Here is an 18,200-nt window from a genome sequence, read left to right on the forward strand (position 1 = left end):
TTTTTTTCTTTTACTGGACAAATTGTTTTTCCCTGTTAAATTTATTCCTTCATTTATCTTCCTGGCTATCAAGACAGAATTAGAATTGACCTTTCCCACTCTAAGGTAAGAATGAGCTTCTCTCACAATTTGTTTAAGACCACCAACCTTGAAGGCCAATTTGGACCCTCTGAGGACTTTAGCGTCACCTTCCTCCTTTATTATATTCCATTGTATTCTGGTAGCTCCTTTGGTCTCTCTCATAGGTTTGGCTGCTTAATCCCTGCTTTTGGAATTAGAATGTAATTGACGTGAGAGAGTGACTGCGTCAGTTTTGCTTTGCTAGTCTTCCAAGCATTTCAGATAGTGCCCAGCACTATTATATTCAGTGTTTGTGAAATTCTAGGACAAGGGTTACACTTTCCCACAAACAGATTCCGACATTACTTAATATTTTAATTTAATAATTATTTTACCAAGTATGGAAATAAAAATAGGCAATAAACAATATGTACTTTTATATAAGGTGTGTAACATTTTTCCCTTAAGAAATATGTTAAGGTTTTGTCATGCAAAGCAGTTTCAAAGATTTATTTATTTGTAAAAGAAAAGTTACAAAGAGAGAGAGCAAGCAAAGGGGGTAAAAGGGACAAAAAGAGAGAGGGAGAGAGAGGGAGGATGCCCACCATTGGCTCATTTGCTCCCTAAATGGTAACAGCTGACACTGAGCCAGGCTGAAGCCATGAATCAGGAGCCGTGAACTTCATCAAGGTCTGCTAGTTGGGTCCAGGAGCCCAAAGACTTGAACCATATCCACTGCTTTCCGAGGCACATGATCAGGGAGCTTGAGTGTACGTGGAATGACCAGGACTTGATGGCAGCTTAAACCGTTATGCCACAACACTGGCCTCTATACTGCAAAGCATCTAATTCAATCTACATATTAGCAGGATATATAGAATATTGAAATTTTGGCAGGTAAAGGAAATGCATTAAGTACAATGTATATCAATTTTTATATACAGTAGACACTGGGATTTTGCATTTATGTTATTTTAACATTAATTCCGTTACCTAAATCTAAGTAGCTCTGCAAGCCCAAAATGCTCAGTAAGCTGCAGTATTTCAAGAAAGCACAGATTTTAACTGGAAGCAGGATGTGGGGATAAGTGACCTTACTCAAGCATGATCCTTGTCTGTCCGCCTCCAGCACCTGCTTTCAGTCCAGATTTGCTCTTCTGCCATCGATGTTTGACTCCATTTGAGACTTACAGTCACATAATGGAAAGCATTGTCTCTTTTTGGCTGAAAAGGAAACTTAAAAAATCATGTACTAAAGGTAGCCAAGAGTGTGGGGAATTTTCAGGGATCACAGAGCATATTCCTTGTGAATGTCGATAATCCACAGCATTTAAAAAGTACAGTATTCCGTTGTAAAATTATTACATTCAGATAACTTTATTTCATTCTTCATTGGCAAAGCAGCATCACTAACAGCATTAATACTCAGTAAATAAATACATGTTAAACTCAGGTATCCAACTAAATGTCAAATAGCAAAATCATTTTCAATGAGAGTTATGACAGTATAAAAAATAAAAGCTCAAGATCTCCCTCCTTTATTTAGTAGCCAATGCTATGTTTCTCCTGTCCTTTTTATTGAAAAACTATTAGTGTGTGTGTAGCTTTTAAAAAGCACAATAGAATTAAAAATTTTAAGTCTATCAAAAGCAAACTCTTTACAATTAAAGATTCTCAGATATACTTTACTGCACATAAAAAGAGCATAAAACAAAGATTTTTTAAAACTAGAAATTAATCTAACACAATTGACCGTATTGTTTGTTAATTAATATGTACAAGGCATGACTTTCCTGGTTATCTATTAAATCTGTAAAATGAGGAGAATTTGCAAAAACATCACTACTATCCATTCAGATTTTAAATAATCTCAAATCTCTTAGTTCTACAATCTGACTCTAAGCATCCTTTGTGGCTTTTTTCTCCTTTTAACTTATCATACTCACCGTATTAAGTAATAGAACATTAAGCATATCCTAACTTGGAAAGCTACAGCAGACACTGCAAATGAAATAACTATTGGATGAAACTAAAAGAATTCTACAAATTAATCTAAGTGAAAATATTCCACATCTGCATCATGTTGTAATTAAATGAATAAAAGCATTTCTGCTGAAAAATTTCAGCCCATTTGCTTTTCTACAGTACAGTAAAACAATAACACAAATTCTGTCACTGAAGTTGTATGTATTTTGTACCAACTATTAAATAGCCATAACCTAAAATCCCCCTAAATACATTGTTGTTTAGCAGTATCAATCTGCTAAGTCCCTAAAAAGTGATAAACTCATTGCATTTGACATTACTCTGCTGTCAATTTTCTTGGAAACAATGAGTTTAATTCCATTGGCATGTGCAGTCTGTGGGTTCTTGGAGAGTGTACATAATTTCAGTGCCATTTCCTGAGCAATATAGAGGCACGGTCAAGTTTCGCACTCCGTGCTCCCGACAACACTTGCAGAATCTTAGGTGACTTTCCATATTGATGTTATATATGGTAGCTGATGGACATTTTCCATCACAAGATGCAACACTTATCTGTAAGGGGAGACAATGAAAAAATAAATGCTTTAACTTGTATTTATTACTTAAGATATTTTTTATTGGAAGGGCGGATATACAGAGAGAAGATACAGAGAGAAAAATCTTCTGTTGGTTTATTTCCCTACTGGCTGCAAGGCCAGAGCTGAGCCCATCTGAAACCAGGAGCTTCTTCCAAGTCTCCCACACAGGTCTTTGGATCATCCTATGCTGTTTTCTCAGGCCACAAGCAGGGAGCTGAATGGAAAGTGGAGCAAGCAGGACATGATTGGCTCCATGTGGGATCCCAGCAAGTACAAGACAAGGATTTTAGTCATTGAGCCATCATGTGAGGCCCTGCTTTAATTTTTAAAAACACTATTTATGGTTTGTTATCACTAAGAAGTCTTCTTCCTCATCACACTAACCCTCAAACTTACTTCCAAAACTGAGTCAGATACTTCATGGCAATGCGAGCCATAGTAATGCTGCTATAAACTTGAAGCTAAAATGTGCAGACATAGAGAGATGGAATAAGTTGATATCTAAAGAAGTTGTCACCTCTGTCATTTCACAGGTAGATGGAATAAATTAATCACTATTTACAGAGGTCATGGTCACTTGTGTTATGCCATGGCTCAAGTAGACGATGGACTTGAACACTTCATATTAAAAGGGAGAACTTATCATTAGAGCTACTTTTTGCTCAACAAAATTGTATAGTTAAAACTATGTATTCAAATATATCTAGATCCAATTTCCCCCTCCCCCAGAGATTACGATTATCATTCAGGACTGTTAGTTGTTCATGCTTAGAACATTTTAAGACTGACAAATAAAATACTTTATTGGAATGTAGAAAGAACTTCAAAGTTAAATACTGTAAATGTTGACATTTTGTTGGCTTATAAAAATGTCAGTATTGAAACACAAATACTTCTGGAAAGATGCATGTGACAATATAATGTTTCTACTTACGGAGCTTCGGCTCACACAATCCTGTATCCTTATTACAGATTTAATGATCACTTTCTGGCACATTCTTTCTTCACGTTTGCCTAACAAAACACAGATTATTGATTCACCAAAAGACCTAATTTAAATAGTTAATTAACTCAAACATATGAATACAATTACATTTTTAAATTGACATATTAAAGCACATTTTAGTATCAAATGGTTTTTCAAATTTCACTCTTACCTATATTATGTATAATGTACTTTTATTTTGTAAATAATAATTTCTAGCATTATATTTATACTTGCCCTTGATCTTATTATCTTTCAATATGTATCATAATCACATAAAAATTTCACACCTGTAATGCTGTATCATTCTAAGTATGGTTTCCATGTATGTTTAAAATAATTTTTGGAGTGAAGTTCAATAGGTATAAATAAACATATATATAGTAAGCATGTAAGTATGTGTATACATCAATACTAAATGAAACTAGAGATGTAAAAACTATATTATCTTAATGGATATTGATGTAGATTAGTCCAAAGATATAATTGAATTTCTCACCAATCATGTTCAAATGTATGGATGACGCACACTTGGGTTTGTACCTCTGAATTGATCTTTTAGAAAAATTACAAATAAAAACACTTTGTGTTCAGCAATGATATATTATGTGTTTGTGTGTGGCAGACCTTCACTTAATAACTGCACTCCAGAATATGCTGAGCACATTTTCTGTTCTGCGGTAGTGGTCATAACTCCTGCAGCACGGTGCCAAAGGCTGAGTGTCTAATCTCGTTTGGCTACTAAAACTTACTGTGTCATTCTAGGAAAATCATGAAATCATCCTGCTCATGTTTTCATGCTTGCAAATAGGTATATTATATCACCAACTTTTTAAGTGTGTTCAGCCACAAAATCCTTGGTTAATATGAATGTTTATCCAAAATTTTAACGTATAAGATAGCTAAAATTAAGCTATTCTGGCTGAAGGTAGGCTTAGTATGCTTAAAATTAAACTGTCCAGTTTGCCTATAATCTCCAAATTGCTGAACTCAAATGTCACCCAAGTTCTTCTCCCAGGGCATATTAGCAGCCCTTGGTCCAGTTCATTACTCTGTCCGTCTTAATTTATATTTTATCTCCTCTCTTCCCACTTTGGTTCATTCTCTTTATTTTCCACTCAAGTGTAGCCTAGCTCAAATCGGTGAGGTTTCGGCTATTTTGTGCCTTTTTCTGGTGCTGCAACCAATTAGCTTGTCTTCTCCCACGTAAGTTTAAGAAGGAAAGAAGGCTTTGCCATCGCCTGTACCTCATGCACCTTCTTCCCTTCCCTACTGCTATTGCTGCACGTTGCTCTGTCTGATTTTTGACACCCTTCACATTCTCTTCTAAAGTGACACCTCATCGTGGACATGTTCACTAAGTATCCAGGTAAATTAAAAGCCAGCTCTCCATTCTTCCCCATCCATTTGATTCAGGACTGCTCTTCTCCACAGCGCTGATCACTTTCTGTCATGTTAGCATGCAGGTGTTGTTTGTTGTTTCTTCCTCCTCTGGATAATAAGAACTGGCCCATGCAGATATTACTTTATTCACTCTTATAATCCCAGTGCCTTAAGGGGTGTCTGCCACATGTATTCACCCAGTGAAAACCTGTGTGATAACTTCATGGACACAATGAACAAAATTAGGACAGTAATAATTCATTGTTAGTTGAATTTGTACCCAAAGGCATTTCCTTTCCATTGCTGAGACTTTGCTATAACACATTTGGTTTAGCACAACACAGTGCTCACAATCTCTGTAACAGTCTGATTACTCAAAAGGGTAATTACTCTTGCCTACAGACAAGAGTCCTATTGATAGAATTAGCAGGAGCTGCTCCCAAGTCCTTACACATGAGCTAAGTAAAACCAAAGTGGCTTGCTGTAATTCTTACAGGTGAAAGAGCATGGTAGAGCTAAGAGTCCCAAGGTCCAGATTTATGGTCTGACATTCATTCCTGACTAGTGAAATCAACTTTCTTGAATCTTCATTTTCTCATCTGTGGGGAAAACCACATTTACCTCCCAGAACTGAGGGTTATCTGTGGTCCTATCTACAGTATTCATAATAGGGAACATCATTGTGTGGCAGGCAGTAAGTGGTACATGATTAAACACATAGGTTTCTCCATCTACCCTGAGACAACCTAAACACTTACACCTCTGATAATCAACGTGGAGTAATGAGAGTCAGGGACCTCACGTTGCTATAAGTCTCTGTGTCTGCAGCTAACATATAAGAGATAGCCTAGATTCTGAGGAAGCAGAAGAAAAGGAAAGTGAGATTGTAAAATCTAAACTTTCTCAAATTCCAGGGTAAATTCTGTTTCTTGAGTTTCTCATGCAATGAATACTTGGTATACACTTTATTCACATGATACTGAATGATAATTTACTGATCTCCAATGGACCTAAGTTTTTTAAGTTATTGTGGTCTAAGAGTCCCAGAAATCAATAATGTATATGAAGTGTTATATAATCCATAAAGTGTCAGCAATGAAATTTTTATGGGCTGAATGGTGACTTTCAAATTTCCTATAGACCCTAGAATGTAATATTATTTGGCCAAAAACATTGGTACAGAGGAAACCAAGTAACAATGAGATGTCTGGTAAGGCCATAATGCAATGTGACAGATGTCCTCATAAACTGGGGAAGCATACAGACAGAGACATACATGGAGAGAGAACATGTAAACCTTAAGAGGGCCATCTACAAGCTAAAGACTGCCCTCAGAAAGAACTAATTCTCCCCTAAAGCTTGTTTTTAGATTTCTAGCCTGTGAACTGCAGCACAGTGAATTTCTGTTGTTTCAAGGACTCACTTGGTAGTCTGTTATTACAATAGCCCTAAAATAATGACAATGTAGCCGTTGGACCACCTTAAGTTGGGCTTTTTTAGCTTGTTGTAATACGTCAACGTTGCACGTGGTGTTTCACACACTAGGTGAATGGGAACTCAGCCTTTTGATCAGCAGAGTGCATCTCTGCTCTCTGCTAATATTTATTCATGTTTTTCCCCCAAATATTGTGAGTCGGTAAGAGGCAAGCTTTGAAATTTTGGTGCTGGGTTCCAACAACACCCTTTACAAGTGATAGAAGTTGGACAGGTTACTTAACTTCTTTATAGTTAAAATTGGGATTTTTTTCAGAACTTACTTCACCGAACTTGTTTGAGGAATAAATAATACATGGAAAATTAAGAATACTTTCTGATGTAGTAGTTTTTATTAAATTCAATTGTATGTTAACATGTTGTATCAATACATAATACATGGTAATGTTATGTTCAATATGGCTTAGGGCTCTGCATAAAGAAGACTACTCTTACAGACTTACTGGACTGACCCTAGTGCCCAGGAAGTTTTGAAATCTCATTTGAGAAATATAGTTTGTATCTAAGAATTAAACTTTACATCTTGACATCTAAACTGTTTTTTATTTTTGTCTTAGAGCTTCACTAATACATTTTAAATTAAAAACTGTTGATAACAGTTTCCCTAGAATTCCTATTTTTTACTAATATAAGATCTAAATACTTTAAAAATGGTTGTATGAGTATCTCTGTATTCTGTTTCAGTCCTTAAAATCACTCTTAATCAAAATGAAATTGACTTTGTCATTTATGCTAATAGAAAGTATGTTATCACACAACATTAATTATGAAAATAACTATTGCAACCTTCATATGTTATTTTTATATGTAATTCACTAAGAGGTATTTTCTAAATGTATTGTGTGGAGTCATAGACTTGTTCAAATAGAAGGAAAAGTACTGTATTTTACATTTCCTTTACATAATGTAGCTTTCGAACTAATTAACTTTGTGTACCTTAACATTTCTAAGTAACTTTGATCATAGGACATTTTAAAACTTAAAACTCATTAAAATCCAATTCAACATGTTATCAGACATGCCATAGTAAGGAAATTTTCAACACTTAAATTAAAAATTGGACTAAACTGAAAGTACTTTACTCACACTCCAGATGATGAAACTAAAATAAGTTATCAAACATGACACAACATATGCTTCAAAATGTATCTATAAAATGTTTTTTCTCCTGCATCACAGTTATTGAATTTTAGAATCACCATCAGCAGGGAAGTCTAGTCTAATAGTACATGGGACGTGTTTTCACTTACAGATTTTGCAACAGCCTTCATTATAAAGTGTTATAATTCCTTCATTCTAGAGAGAGAGAAAAGGGATGGTTTAAAAAATGCAACATTGATCTATTTCTGCTTGGACTTAGAAATTGAAAGCTAACTTTCCTCTTACTTTTTTATCAAATATTCCAAAGCCTCTGTAAGGAGATGACTGGAATTTATTTCTAATATAAATTTGTTTTGAAACTAAAATATTTTGCTTAAAATTATGAAAAAAGAACAAAAACATTACTTAAAAGAACATCTTCAAAATGCCTTGGAATATTTTTCACCTGAACAAAGTATTTTTATTTTAAACAGAGATCATTATATATTTTTTAATGCTTTAAAATAACCTACACTAAAGTTTGAGAGTCTCAATATAATTTAGTGTTGAAATGCCATGTCTTTTTCTTCAATATTTTATTAATCAAAAAATTCTCTAAATAAATGATGACTCTAATCTAATGACTTGCTAATTGTAATTCAAGTAAAGGAATGATTTACTCTATAATAATGAATCTATGAAATAAGTTGAGGCCACGCTTCTTTCCATAGCTGATACATAACTATATGTACAAGTATTGTGGCTGGCTATCAGCCATCACCATTGGAAGGATACATCTTGAAAAAAAATCAATGAAATATGCTATTTCTCTTCATAACTGAACAGGCTTGTAGTAAAGATTATTACATCCTAAATAATTAAAACCATAAAGATTTTTTTAAATATGAATTACATCACCTTAAAAATATCTATTCTCTCAATAGATTCTGTTCTGATATTAGGAAATTGGTTAAATTGGTTGGCCAGAACCAGCTGGCTGGCAATGCTGCAGACTTCTGTTGAGTTCCTTAATAAATTCTTGCAGAGAAGTTATAGAAAATGTTACCTGGGCTTTCATGCCTCAAAAGGCAGATGCCATCATAAACCTGACTGTTGATTTAAGAAAGAAAACTGTCTAAAATCTGATTGATTTCTGGGGAAGGTAGACCTGTTGGCCCAATGATTCTCCAGCAATCCTTGGATGTGAGAGCCCAATCTGGAGTATAAGCCAAGGAAGTATGACAGTGTTTAATCATATGTGCAAAGAAAACATTCACTGTAGTAAACAAGCCACCTGGTAACTTTGAACTTGGAAAACATATTTATGTGCATTTTCTAAATTATGTCTAAGGTAGATTTTTCTTAGCTACAACCAAATACAAACCATTTTGCATTCAGTCTCGTTGAAGGGGGGACAGACCATGCTGTAGTTCAAAATCAATGTCCCCTCATCAGTCTTAACACATTCGTATGTGGTGCAATTGTAATGCCAGGTACTCCCTTCCTAAAGCAAAGACAAAGGTTACTAATTTGCATATCACAATTTGCTATATTTCTTTTTCTTAAACATGTATGTATGTACATATGTATGTATTTTTATTTATTTATTTTTACTGAAAAGGTAGATTTACAGAGAGAAGGAGAGGCAGAGAGGGAAAGATCTTCTGTCTGTTGGTTCACATGCCAGGGGGCCACAATGGCTAGAACTAAGCCAATCTGAAGTCAGGAGCCAGGAGCTTCTTCTGGATCTCCCACACAGGTGCAGGGTCTCAAGGCTTTTTGCCATCTTCTACTGCTTTACCCAGGCCACTTGCAGGGAGCTGGATGGGATGGAATAGCTGGGACACACACCAGGACCCATATGGAACCCTGGTGGTTGCAAGCCGAAAATTCAGCCACTGGGCTACCATGCCAGACCCAACTATATTTCGTACGTGGACTATTTCCTGTCCTACTTAAGAAATTAAAAGTCAGCAGCTGGTACAGTGACTCAACTGTCTAATCCTCCACCTGCTAGTGCTTGTATCCCATGTGGGCTCCGGTTTATGTCCTGGATGTCCCACTTATAACCCAGTTCCCTGATTATGGCCTGAGAAAGCAGTGGAGGGTAGCCCCCAGCTTTGGGATCCATTACCTGTGTAAGAGACCCAAAAGAAGTTCTTGGCTCCTGGCTATGGACTGGCTCAGCTGCAGCCATTGAGGCTATTTGCGGAGTAAACCAGAATGGAAGATCATTTTTTATGTGTCTCTTCATCTCTCAGTAAATCTGCCTTTCCTATAAAAATAAATAAATCTTTAAAAAGAAAACAAAGTAAAATCATGAAATGTAATGTAAAATGCTCCACTTGAAAACATCCCTAAATTTATCTGAAATAATTAAACTGTATCTAAAATAACTTGACGTATAATATAAAATGCATATGTATAATATATAAATATATAACTTTATTTGTAAAAATTATATATATTTGTAAAAATTATGGATTTATATAAGAATATGTAAATATGTAAATATATTTTATATATTATAGATTATTAGGTGTTCCAACATGTAAGTTTTCATGCTAGAACTGAGATACCAATATGAAAGAAAGCAACAGAGAGAAGAGAGGAAACAAGATGTCTGCTTCCACTAAGAACATTCGTCATGTAATCTGGTCATATGTCAAAAGTCCTACTTTATATTTCCTAATATTCACCTGATGGCAAGTCCTCTTATTTCCTTTCTTGAGAATTGTTTGTTCTTCTTCCACTCCCTTATTACCAAAACAGCTTTTAAAAATATTTGGATGGTAGTCTTAGTGACTTACAGTTCTAATTTTATGCATCTTGTTGGTATTTTAAAATCTATTCCTTTTATTTTTTTAATGTTTAGATACATGAAGTGGTTAGTTTTTTTTTTTCCTGATTTCAAAATTCCCATTTAAAAAATAAAAGCAGTTGAAATAATCATTATCTCATTTTTGGACTGTGTTGATAGTTGATACATATTTTTATCATATAATCCACATGTTAATATACTGGTCAAATTGTGGTTTGAAGAGTCTTTGTACAAGTGAAAGATTTCAATTTCATGTACAAGATCATTTTTTCCTAGATGTTATCAGAATTTATGAATAATTTTGAGTAGTCTATGACCCTCACTTCAAAAAGCTCTGTACATCTACGTGAAAAAGAATGTAAAATACTAAAATTCAGAAAACATAATATGGCAAAATCTAATATGTAAAAGAAAAATAGCTGTTCTTTTTTCATGCAATGACAAGAAATCAGCATTTCCCAAAACTATTCATTATAAATGAAGATTTCAGGGAAAGGTGAAGATATGATAACCACAAAAAAAGAACTTAAAAACAGAAATTTAAAAACAAGCTAACCATACTTCTTTATAATATAAATTATAAGGTATTTTAAAGTGTAATAAATATAACTTTCATGCATTGAAAATGTACTGTGTGTAAGTGTCTATTTTATTTAGGAAGGATGTGTGTGTGTGTGTGTGTGTGTGTGTGTGTGTGTGTGTGTGTGTGATAAATTTTCCACACTTAACTGACTCAAGAATATCTTTCAGAAAGCATCACACAGAGCCAATTTCCCAGGAACACAATTTGAAGAAAACATAACTAATACCTCATATACAACTGATGTTCCATTTTCCATCTGAAATTTGCAGGATACATTTTTGCAGCTACCACAGCAATCATAATCACTTGTGGCTGGGGTATACAGCTGGTGCTGCATTTAGAGAAAGTACATGGAATTAGGCATAGAACAATACCAATGCACTGGACCCATTCACTCTGGAGGTGCTGCCCCCCACAGGCATACACTCTGTCTGAATGGCTGTAAGCATTTCTAAGGATGCACTTGAGCAACTTCAAACAATAATTGACTTTATAAAGCTATATTGGAAATGAGGTAGACATTAACCTTTATATCTCAGAGCCAAGATTCATGAAGCTAATGTTAACAGTGCAGGGTGAGCAAGTTGGCAATGCTGCCGATAATGGCTTAAAGCTCAAGGTCACGCACAAAGATGTGAAAGTATGCATAGCAGAGATTATAAAGCAACAGACTGCCCAAGAACTATCTGAAAATAGGCTTTTAACTCATTGGGGTATTCATGGCTTCAATTTCTGGAGCTATCACTTTTGGTTACATTAATTCTCACCCAAATTATTTATAAAGTATACTTACCACATCACATTCTTTTGAGCAATTCACCATTGTAAAATTCAAAATATGAAAACCTGTCTGGTTATCTTTTTCTTCTAGGCAATCTACTGTGTAACAGAAGTTTCCTTCCAAATACTTTATCATAGATTGTCCAGGATTCAAGACAAATACTTCTTGAAACACACACACATCATCCTTTTCTAAAATAGAAAGTCAATAGAAAATTATTATACTGAGTTTTGGCTCAGTGGATTATGGCTCACTGTGACACAGACATCTTTCAAAGTCAATATAAAGATCAGTACCTAACATACCATTAAAAAGCAAAGAGTTTACTTAATGAAGAATGTAATACATAACATACAATACAAAGCCAATCTGCACTTCCACCAGAAGTTACATTTGAAAGCAGGTTCCAGATAATGAGATCTCAAGCAAGGGCAAGATACTTGCTTCTCACTCTCCAAGATCAAAAACAAGACTACTGTTAGAGGTGGATGTAAGTGAAACTGAATTCAATAGCAGTAAGCCTCTTCATGAAAGCTGATGTAGGCATCATGTAGCATTTCACAGTTTTTATTATTTTTTAAAAATATGCCAATTTCTAGTTCTGCAAAATAAGCTTTCATGTGAATCATTATTCATGAGCGTAGTAGCTGGCTTTAAAGCTACATATTTTCAAACCACCTTCTTTCTTATAAAATGCTAAAATTTCAACCCAATGAACAACAGCTTACTATTACTTAAGATGAAGATGGAGGAGCCTGGCACAGTAACCTTGTGGCTAAAATCCTCGTCTTCACAAGCTAGAATCCCATATGGACACAGGTTCTAATCCCAGAAGCCCCACTTCCCATCCAGTTCCCTGCTGTGGCCTGGGAAAGCAGTCGAGGACTGCTCAAAGCCTGGGGACCCTGCACCCACATGAGAGCTTGGAAGATGCTCAGGGCTTCTGGCTTCAGATCAGTGCAGCTCCAGCCATTGTGGCCACTTGGGGAGTGACTCATTGGACAGATCCTCCTCTCTGTCTTCCCTCCTATCTTTCTTCCTCTCTGTATATCTGACTTTCCAATAAAAATAAAATAAATTTTTCTTAAAAATATGAAGATGGTTAATTTTTACAGTAAAATAAATTAAAATGAACCATAACAAAACAATGAGGAAAACTATGTTCATTATTATAGAAATAGTCCCCTTTTTAAAGTTAAAAACAGTCTTAGTAAGAGCTTTAAGAAAAATATGTAAAAATTCATGGAAAAAATTCATTTTTTACCAATTAGCAAAAATTTTAGAATACCTGAAAATATCACAAAAGAACAAACTAAACATAATAGTGTTTTTGTCTACTCAAACATTGTAAAATGGCTTTATATATACAATACATAGTTCAAAAAGCAATTTAAACATATGAATAGTGAACAACATGTATGACTCTATATACCTCCACTATTATTTATTGTCTAAAATTACAAGAAAAAGTCATAATTACCACAGACATACTGTACACATTCACAGTCACTCTGAAAGTTGGGGTCCTCTGTACTGAATTCTCCCTATTAGAAAGACATTATTATGATACAACTTAAAACACAGTTTATTATGATAATTGCAAAAGTACACATTTAGCACCTCCTAAGTGCCTTGCCACATACATAGACACAACGCATGCTAACTAAGTATTTATTAGTGAATAGGTAATTAGTAACCCATTGTCACATAATTAATAGTCTGCCATTAACATACACAATGAATAATGTTGACTATGTATTACTCTAAATTCAGTTTCTCTAAATTTCAATTTCTTTAACAATCAAAGCAGAGGAGGTGCAGAAGATGGTTATTCTGGCCATCCTAACTTTGAAATTATCTTGCCTGGACCCTGAGCTTCTGAAGAGTACTTGGAGATAAGAAAACTCTTGTTGACCCTGAAATCTTTGCTTGATGAATATGTTCTGGATCCACTCTACAGAGTGGTCCTGGGCTCGGATGTCTGCACCCAAGCAAGAGTGCCCCCAGCAGTGCAAGAACAGAATTTAGCTTAACAGTCAGTGTCAAAACCTCTAGAATAGGGTTGCCTTTGTGTCAGTTCTGGTGCTGCTTTTTATGAGTTGTGTAATCTAAAGCACATTTCTTAAACAATCTTTGCCTCACGTGCAACATGAGGTTAATGACCTCACCTTTCCCTTAGATTGCTGAGAAGAAATAAATGAGTAATATTAAAAGAGCTTAAATAAGGCCTCACAGTGAAAGTGTTGGGTAAGAGAAACAGCCCTATTGCCTTTAATGCAGACTTCATCAGACCCCAGTCACCTTCCCTTAACTTGTGGTTGCTCCATCTTCACTTTTACCATTACAAGCCAAACACGTACTAAAGCTTTACACTCAAAGTCAAGGAATCAATACAAAGGTCACTCTCACCTTACAAAACTAGATTACAAGATTCAATGATCACATCTGTAGTTGATGTGCTGATTCTAGGCTTTAAGTCGAGTCACTGCAGTGGAACTTCATTCCCCAGGTGAACAAACAAAAAATCAGCCCACCATATACACGAAATGGGTTGGAGCACACTATGCCATCATGATATTTTTAGAAGAACAAGCATCTTATCTGACCAGTCAAGAGAAAGATGGCAGCAATAATGACCAACCAGACACCTGCACACGAGCTGGACACATACACACTGCTCAGCTGTAAGACTCAAACTTTAAGAAACTGTCCTGAGTGTGTTTTCTTTTGGTAGCAGTAATAAAATTAATTTTATTATTTACTCAACAAATCCTTCAGATAAATTCATGCTAACGTACACTTTTACTGTGGTGTCAATATGTTTTTATAGTACAAGTTATAGTTTCATTTGATATTCAGGCTTTTAGTCAGTAGACAACTCTAACCGTGTTGGAAATCAAATGTTCAAATGATGAAATTAGAAATAATAATAACAAAATCTCCAAGAACATAAGTCTCTTCAAAGATGAAAGAGTATCATGTTGGTGCCAAGACTTTTAGGTCGTTTGTCCAACAACTTTGTAACAGTTAAAGCCACAGTGTTCACCTTTCCTCTCCAGTCTAGACTTAACATTTCTGTTTTCCCGACATTGTTTTTATTTCCTTTGATGTTTTCCCACACATTTAGATACCATATTAATCTGATAAATATCCAATTTCATCTGGAGGCACTGTCTCCTTAATGATTCAATCAATTCTTAATAACATGTCAAATGCAATAGTATTCTTTTATTCCTAAATAAGCAATCCTCTGCTTTAAGATCAATAATGAAGTCGCCTTGGGCAACTTTCACTTTCTGACAACCATGAACAGTAGTGCTATGGGAAATTAGGCACAGGTGTTTGTGTGTATACCTCTTCATTACATTTTTTTTTAATTATTTATTTGAAAAGTAGGATTGCAGAGAGACACAGAGAGACAAAGAGAGAAGGAGTGTGGGAGAGAAAGAATCTTTGCAGTCACTCCCCAGATTGCTACAATGAGCAGGGCTTGACCAGGACAAAGCCAGAAACCTCAATGTGGATCTCCCATGTGGGTGGACAGGCCAACAACTTAGGCTGTTTTCTGCTGCTTTCCCTTGACATCATCAGGGAGCTAGATCAAAAGGGAGGCAGCCAGAACTCAAACCAGTATCCATAAAGGATACAGGGTCCCAGGGTATCTGTTGTCTGTTAATCAGTCTGCCCAAGGACCTAGCCAATAATCTTGAACTCGTGGTATGTAAAGCTATGACAGGCAGATGTTTTTAAGTATTTCTTTCTTCTCTCTCTCTGTCTCTCTGTCTCTTTCTCTTTCTCTCTCTCTTTCACACACACACACACACACACACACACACACACACACACATCACTTCATTGCTTTAATAGGTTACAAAGGATAATCTATGAGCAACGCCCCCTCCTCCATCTGAAATCCAGCCTCTCCAATTACCTAAACCACCACATATCAAAGTCCTCATTGAGTAATTATTACAGTCTCTTTGCTGACCTCCTGCCTACTACTAATGCTTTACTGCCCACACTGTGCTATAAAGGACGAGTCATGTCTTCTCCCTCAAGCACCATTTTGATATGAAGTCCCATCATATGCAGAACACTTTTCATCTCCCCTTTTATTGAATCTGCACTGAAATTCTCAGGATAGAGTTGGACTTCTGCAAGGATCTAGCACAATGATCTCACATAAATGGTGTTCAATAAATGCTGATTGAGGAGCCAGTGCCATGGCCTAGTGAGTTAAGCCTCCCTCTGCCATACCGGCATCCTATACGGTCATCAGTTCAAGTCCTGGCTGCTCAACTTCTTGTCTAGCTTCCTGCTAATGGCCTGGGAGAGCAGTGTAAGATGGCCTCCTCCCACTCACATGAAAGACCCAGAAGTCCCAAGCTCCTGGCTTTGGTCCAGCGCAACTCTGATCATGGTGGTCATTTGGTGAATGAATCAATAGACTGAAGATCTCTCTCTGCCCCTGCCCTTCTGTCTCTGTATATCTTCCCTTCAAACAAAAACAAATAAATCATAAAAAGCCAATATTGGTTGAATAAGTAACCAGAAAGAGTAAACAAAAGAAATCACTTCTGAATTCCTTATCCTTGTCATTAAATCCTCCCCAAATACGCCACTTTGGGTGACCTTGCTCATCCTGGAATTAACCCTTTTTCTGGGAAAGACAGAGGTCATTATCTTTCACTAAATATCTCCTATCTCACATCCACATTTACCTGACTCCTTAAAGGAATAGTTCAACTACTTTAACCTATTAGTCCTAGCCTGTCCACCACTTGCCTCCAAACTTTTCTTGATGGTCATCACTGGTAAAAACTTCTCCATGATGAGCTTTCACCTTGTGGTAGACAATATGGCTACTGTGTTTACTTCAAAGTGTTGCTACAATGTACAGAATACTTACTGAGCCCTCTCTGTGTACCATGTATTACGAAAGTATGTCATTTATGTTAACTTATCCATTTCCCAGAGTTAGCTTTTTTAAAAAAATTTTGTGCTATAGATGAGCAAAGTGAGAAACACCCGCAGAAAGATAATGCCAGAAACAGAGGGAGGCAATGTCCTATTTCTTTTTATTCTTGCTTCATTCTGTGTGTTAGTTATGTTTTGCAAGTAAATGAAAGTGTTAAGGCCGAGTAGAAAAATGAATGAACACACACATCCACAAACATAAACAAACTGAGTTGAATCTTACAGACCTTAGTTAATTGTCAGCTTTCTTGGGTATTAATTTTAGTACTAGCAAAATAAGCTGAGAACAAAAATAATCCCAACAAACATAAAATGAGCTATAAAAGTCTACATTCTGAAGACTCAATGAAAAAAATAAACATGTTATATAAATGGAGGACTTGAGAATTATAAAGCATTATAAACCTGTGCTTCTACTAGTCAGACGGTGCACACACAAAATAATCAAATGAGATAGATTTTGACAGTTATTTGTAAAGCTTGAAGATGTAAATGACTGTTAATGTGTCATCATTGCAGCAAATATTAAATTTATGCTTTAAAACAACAGACAAAAAAATAAATAAAACAGAGGGGCAGATATTTGGCACTGTGATTATGACTGGGATACTTGTATTCCACACTAAAATGCTGAGATTTGAGCCCAAGCTCAATGTTCAAGTTCAGCTTTCCATTAACACGCATGTTGGGATACAGCAGGTTCGAGGTCAAGGACTTGAGTTCCTGCCATCATTGCAGGAGACCACTTTAAATCCTGGCTCTGGGCTTCAGCCTGGCCCACTTCTGATCGTTTGGGGTAATTGTGTGACTAAACCAGTGGAACAAAGACAATTTTCTGTTCCTCTCTCTCAACTAAATAAATTTTAACTAATCAATAAAAATAAGAGAACAAGATTATCTATTCTGTTACTTTAAAAATATGTAGTTATACCCCAGAAAATAGCTGTGACATGAGAATGGAATATATAATAATACAAATTGTCTGAGAGGGAAATCAAATAAAAAGGTCTTTCTGAAAGAAAGCATGTCTACAAAAAAATAGATCGAGGAATATATTTTTAATATATTTTTTTTCAAGTCCAGTAAGCATATTATTGTGGTAAATATTTTAAAAATCAAATGGTTGGGAAGTGCCATGAGATGTATCTAATGGTTAAAGAAGAGACTCTGTGAGACTGCTGTTGAAGTGCGGCAAGTTAGGCTACCACGTGGACACCATCATCAGGCGAGAGTGCTGCTTTCCAGTCTACCTTCCTGCTCATATGCAAAGAAACAGCATAAGAAGGCCCGACTACATGAGCCCTTGGCCACCTACGTGGGAGAGCACAGAAGAGTTCAGGGATCCTGGCTGCAGCCTTGCCCAGGACCAGCTGTTTCGGGTATTTACGGAATGAACCAGCAGACAGACTCATATTCTCTCTCTCTCTCTTTCCCTCCCTCCTTCCTCCCCTCTCCCTACCCCTCCCTCTTCT

General features: G+C 35.9%; 1 protein-coding gene across 1 annotated transcript in view; it reads right to left on the reverse strand.

Annotated features, from left to right (window-relative positions):
• Positions 1-1,801: 1,801 nt before the first annotated feature.
• Positions 1,802-18,200, reverse strand: part of OTOGL (otogelin like) — a 130,528-nt gene continuing 114,129 nt past the window's right edge. Inside the window, exons 53-59 of the mRNA XM_040978140.1 lie at positions 13,232-13,295; positions 11,764-11,942; positions 11,197-11,301; positions 8,951-9,070; positions 7,737-7,782; positions 3,559-3,638; positions 1,802-2,598 (exon numbers count right to left, since the gene is read on the reverse strand). Of these exons, the coding sequence (XP_040834074.1) occupies positions 2,398-2,598; positions 3,559-3,638; positions 7,737-7,782; positions 8,951-9,070; positions 11,197-11,301; positions 11,764-11,942; positions 13,232-13,295 (795 nt within the window). The 3' untranslated portion in view covers positions 1,802-2,397. The remainder of the gene's footprint in view (positions 2,599-3,558; positions 3,639-7,736; positions 7,783-8,950; positions 9,071-11,196; positions 11,302-11,763; positions 11,943-13,231; positions 13,296-18,200) is intronic.

The sequence above is a fragment of the Ochotona curzoniae genome, unplaced genomic scaffold (genome assembly GCF_017591425.1).
Source record: "Ochotona curzoniae isolate NIBS_2020 unplaced genomic scaffold, NIBS_Ocur_1.0 contig_1014, whole genome shotgun sequence".
In the NCBI taxonomy this organism is placed as follows: Eukaryota; Metazoa; Chordata; class Mammalia; order Lagomorpha; family Ochotonidae; genus Ochotona; species Ochotona curzoniae.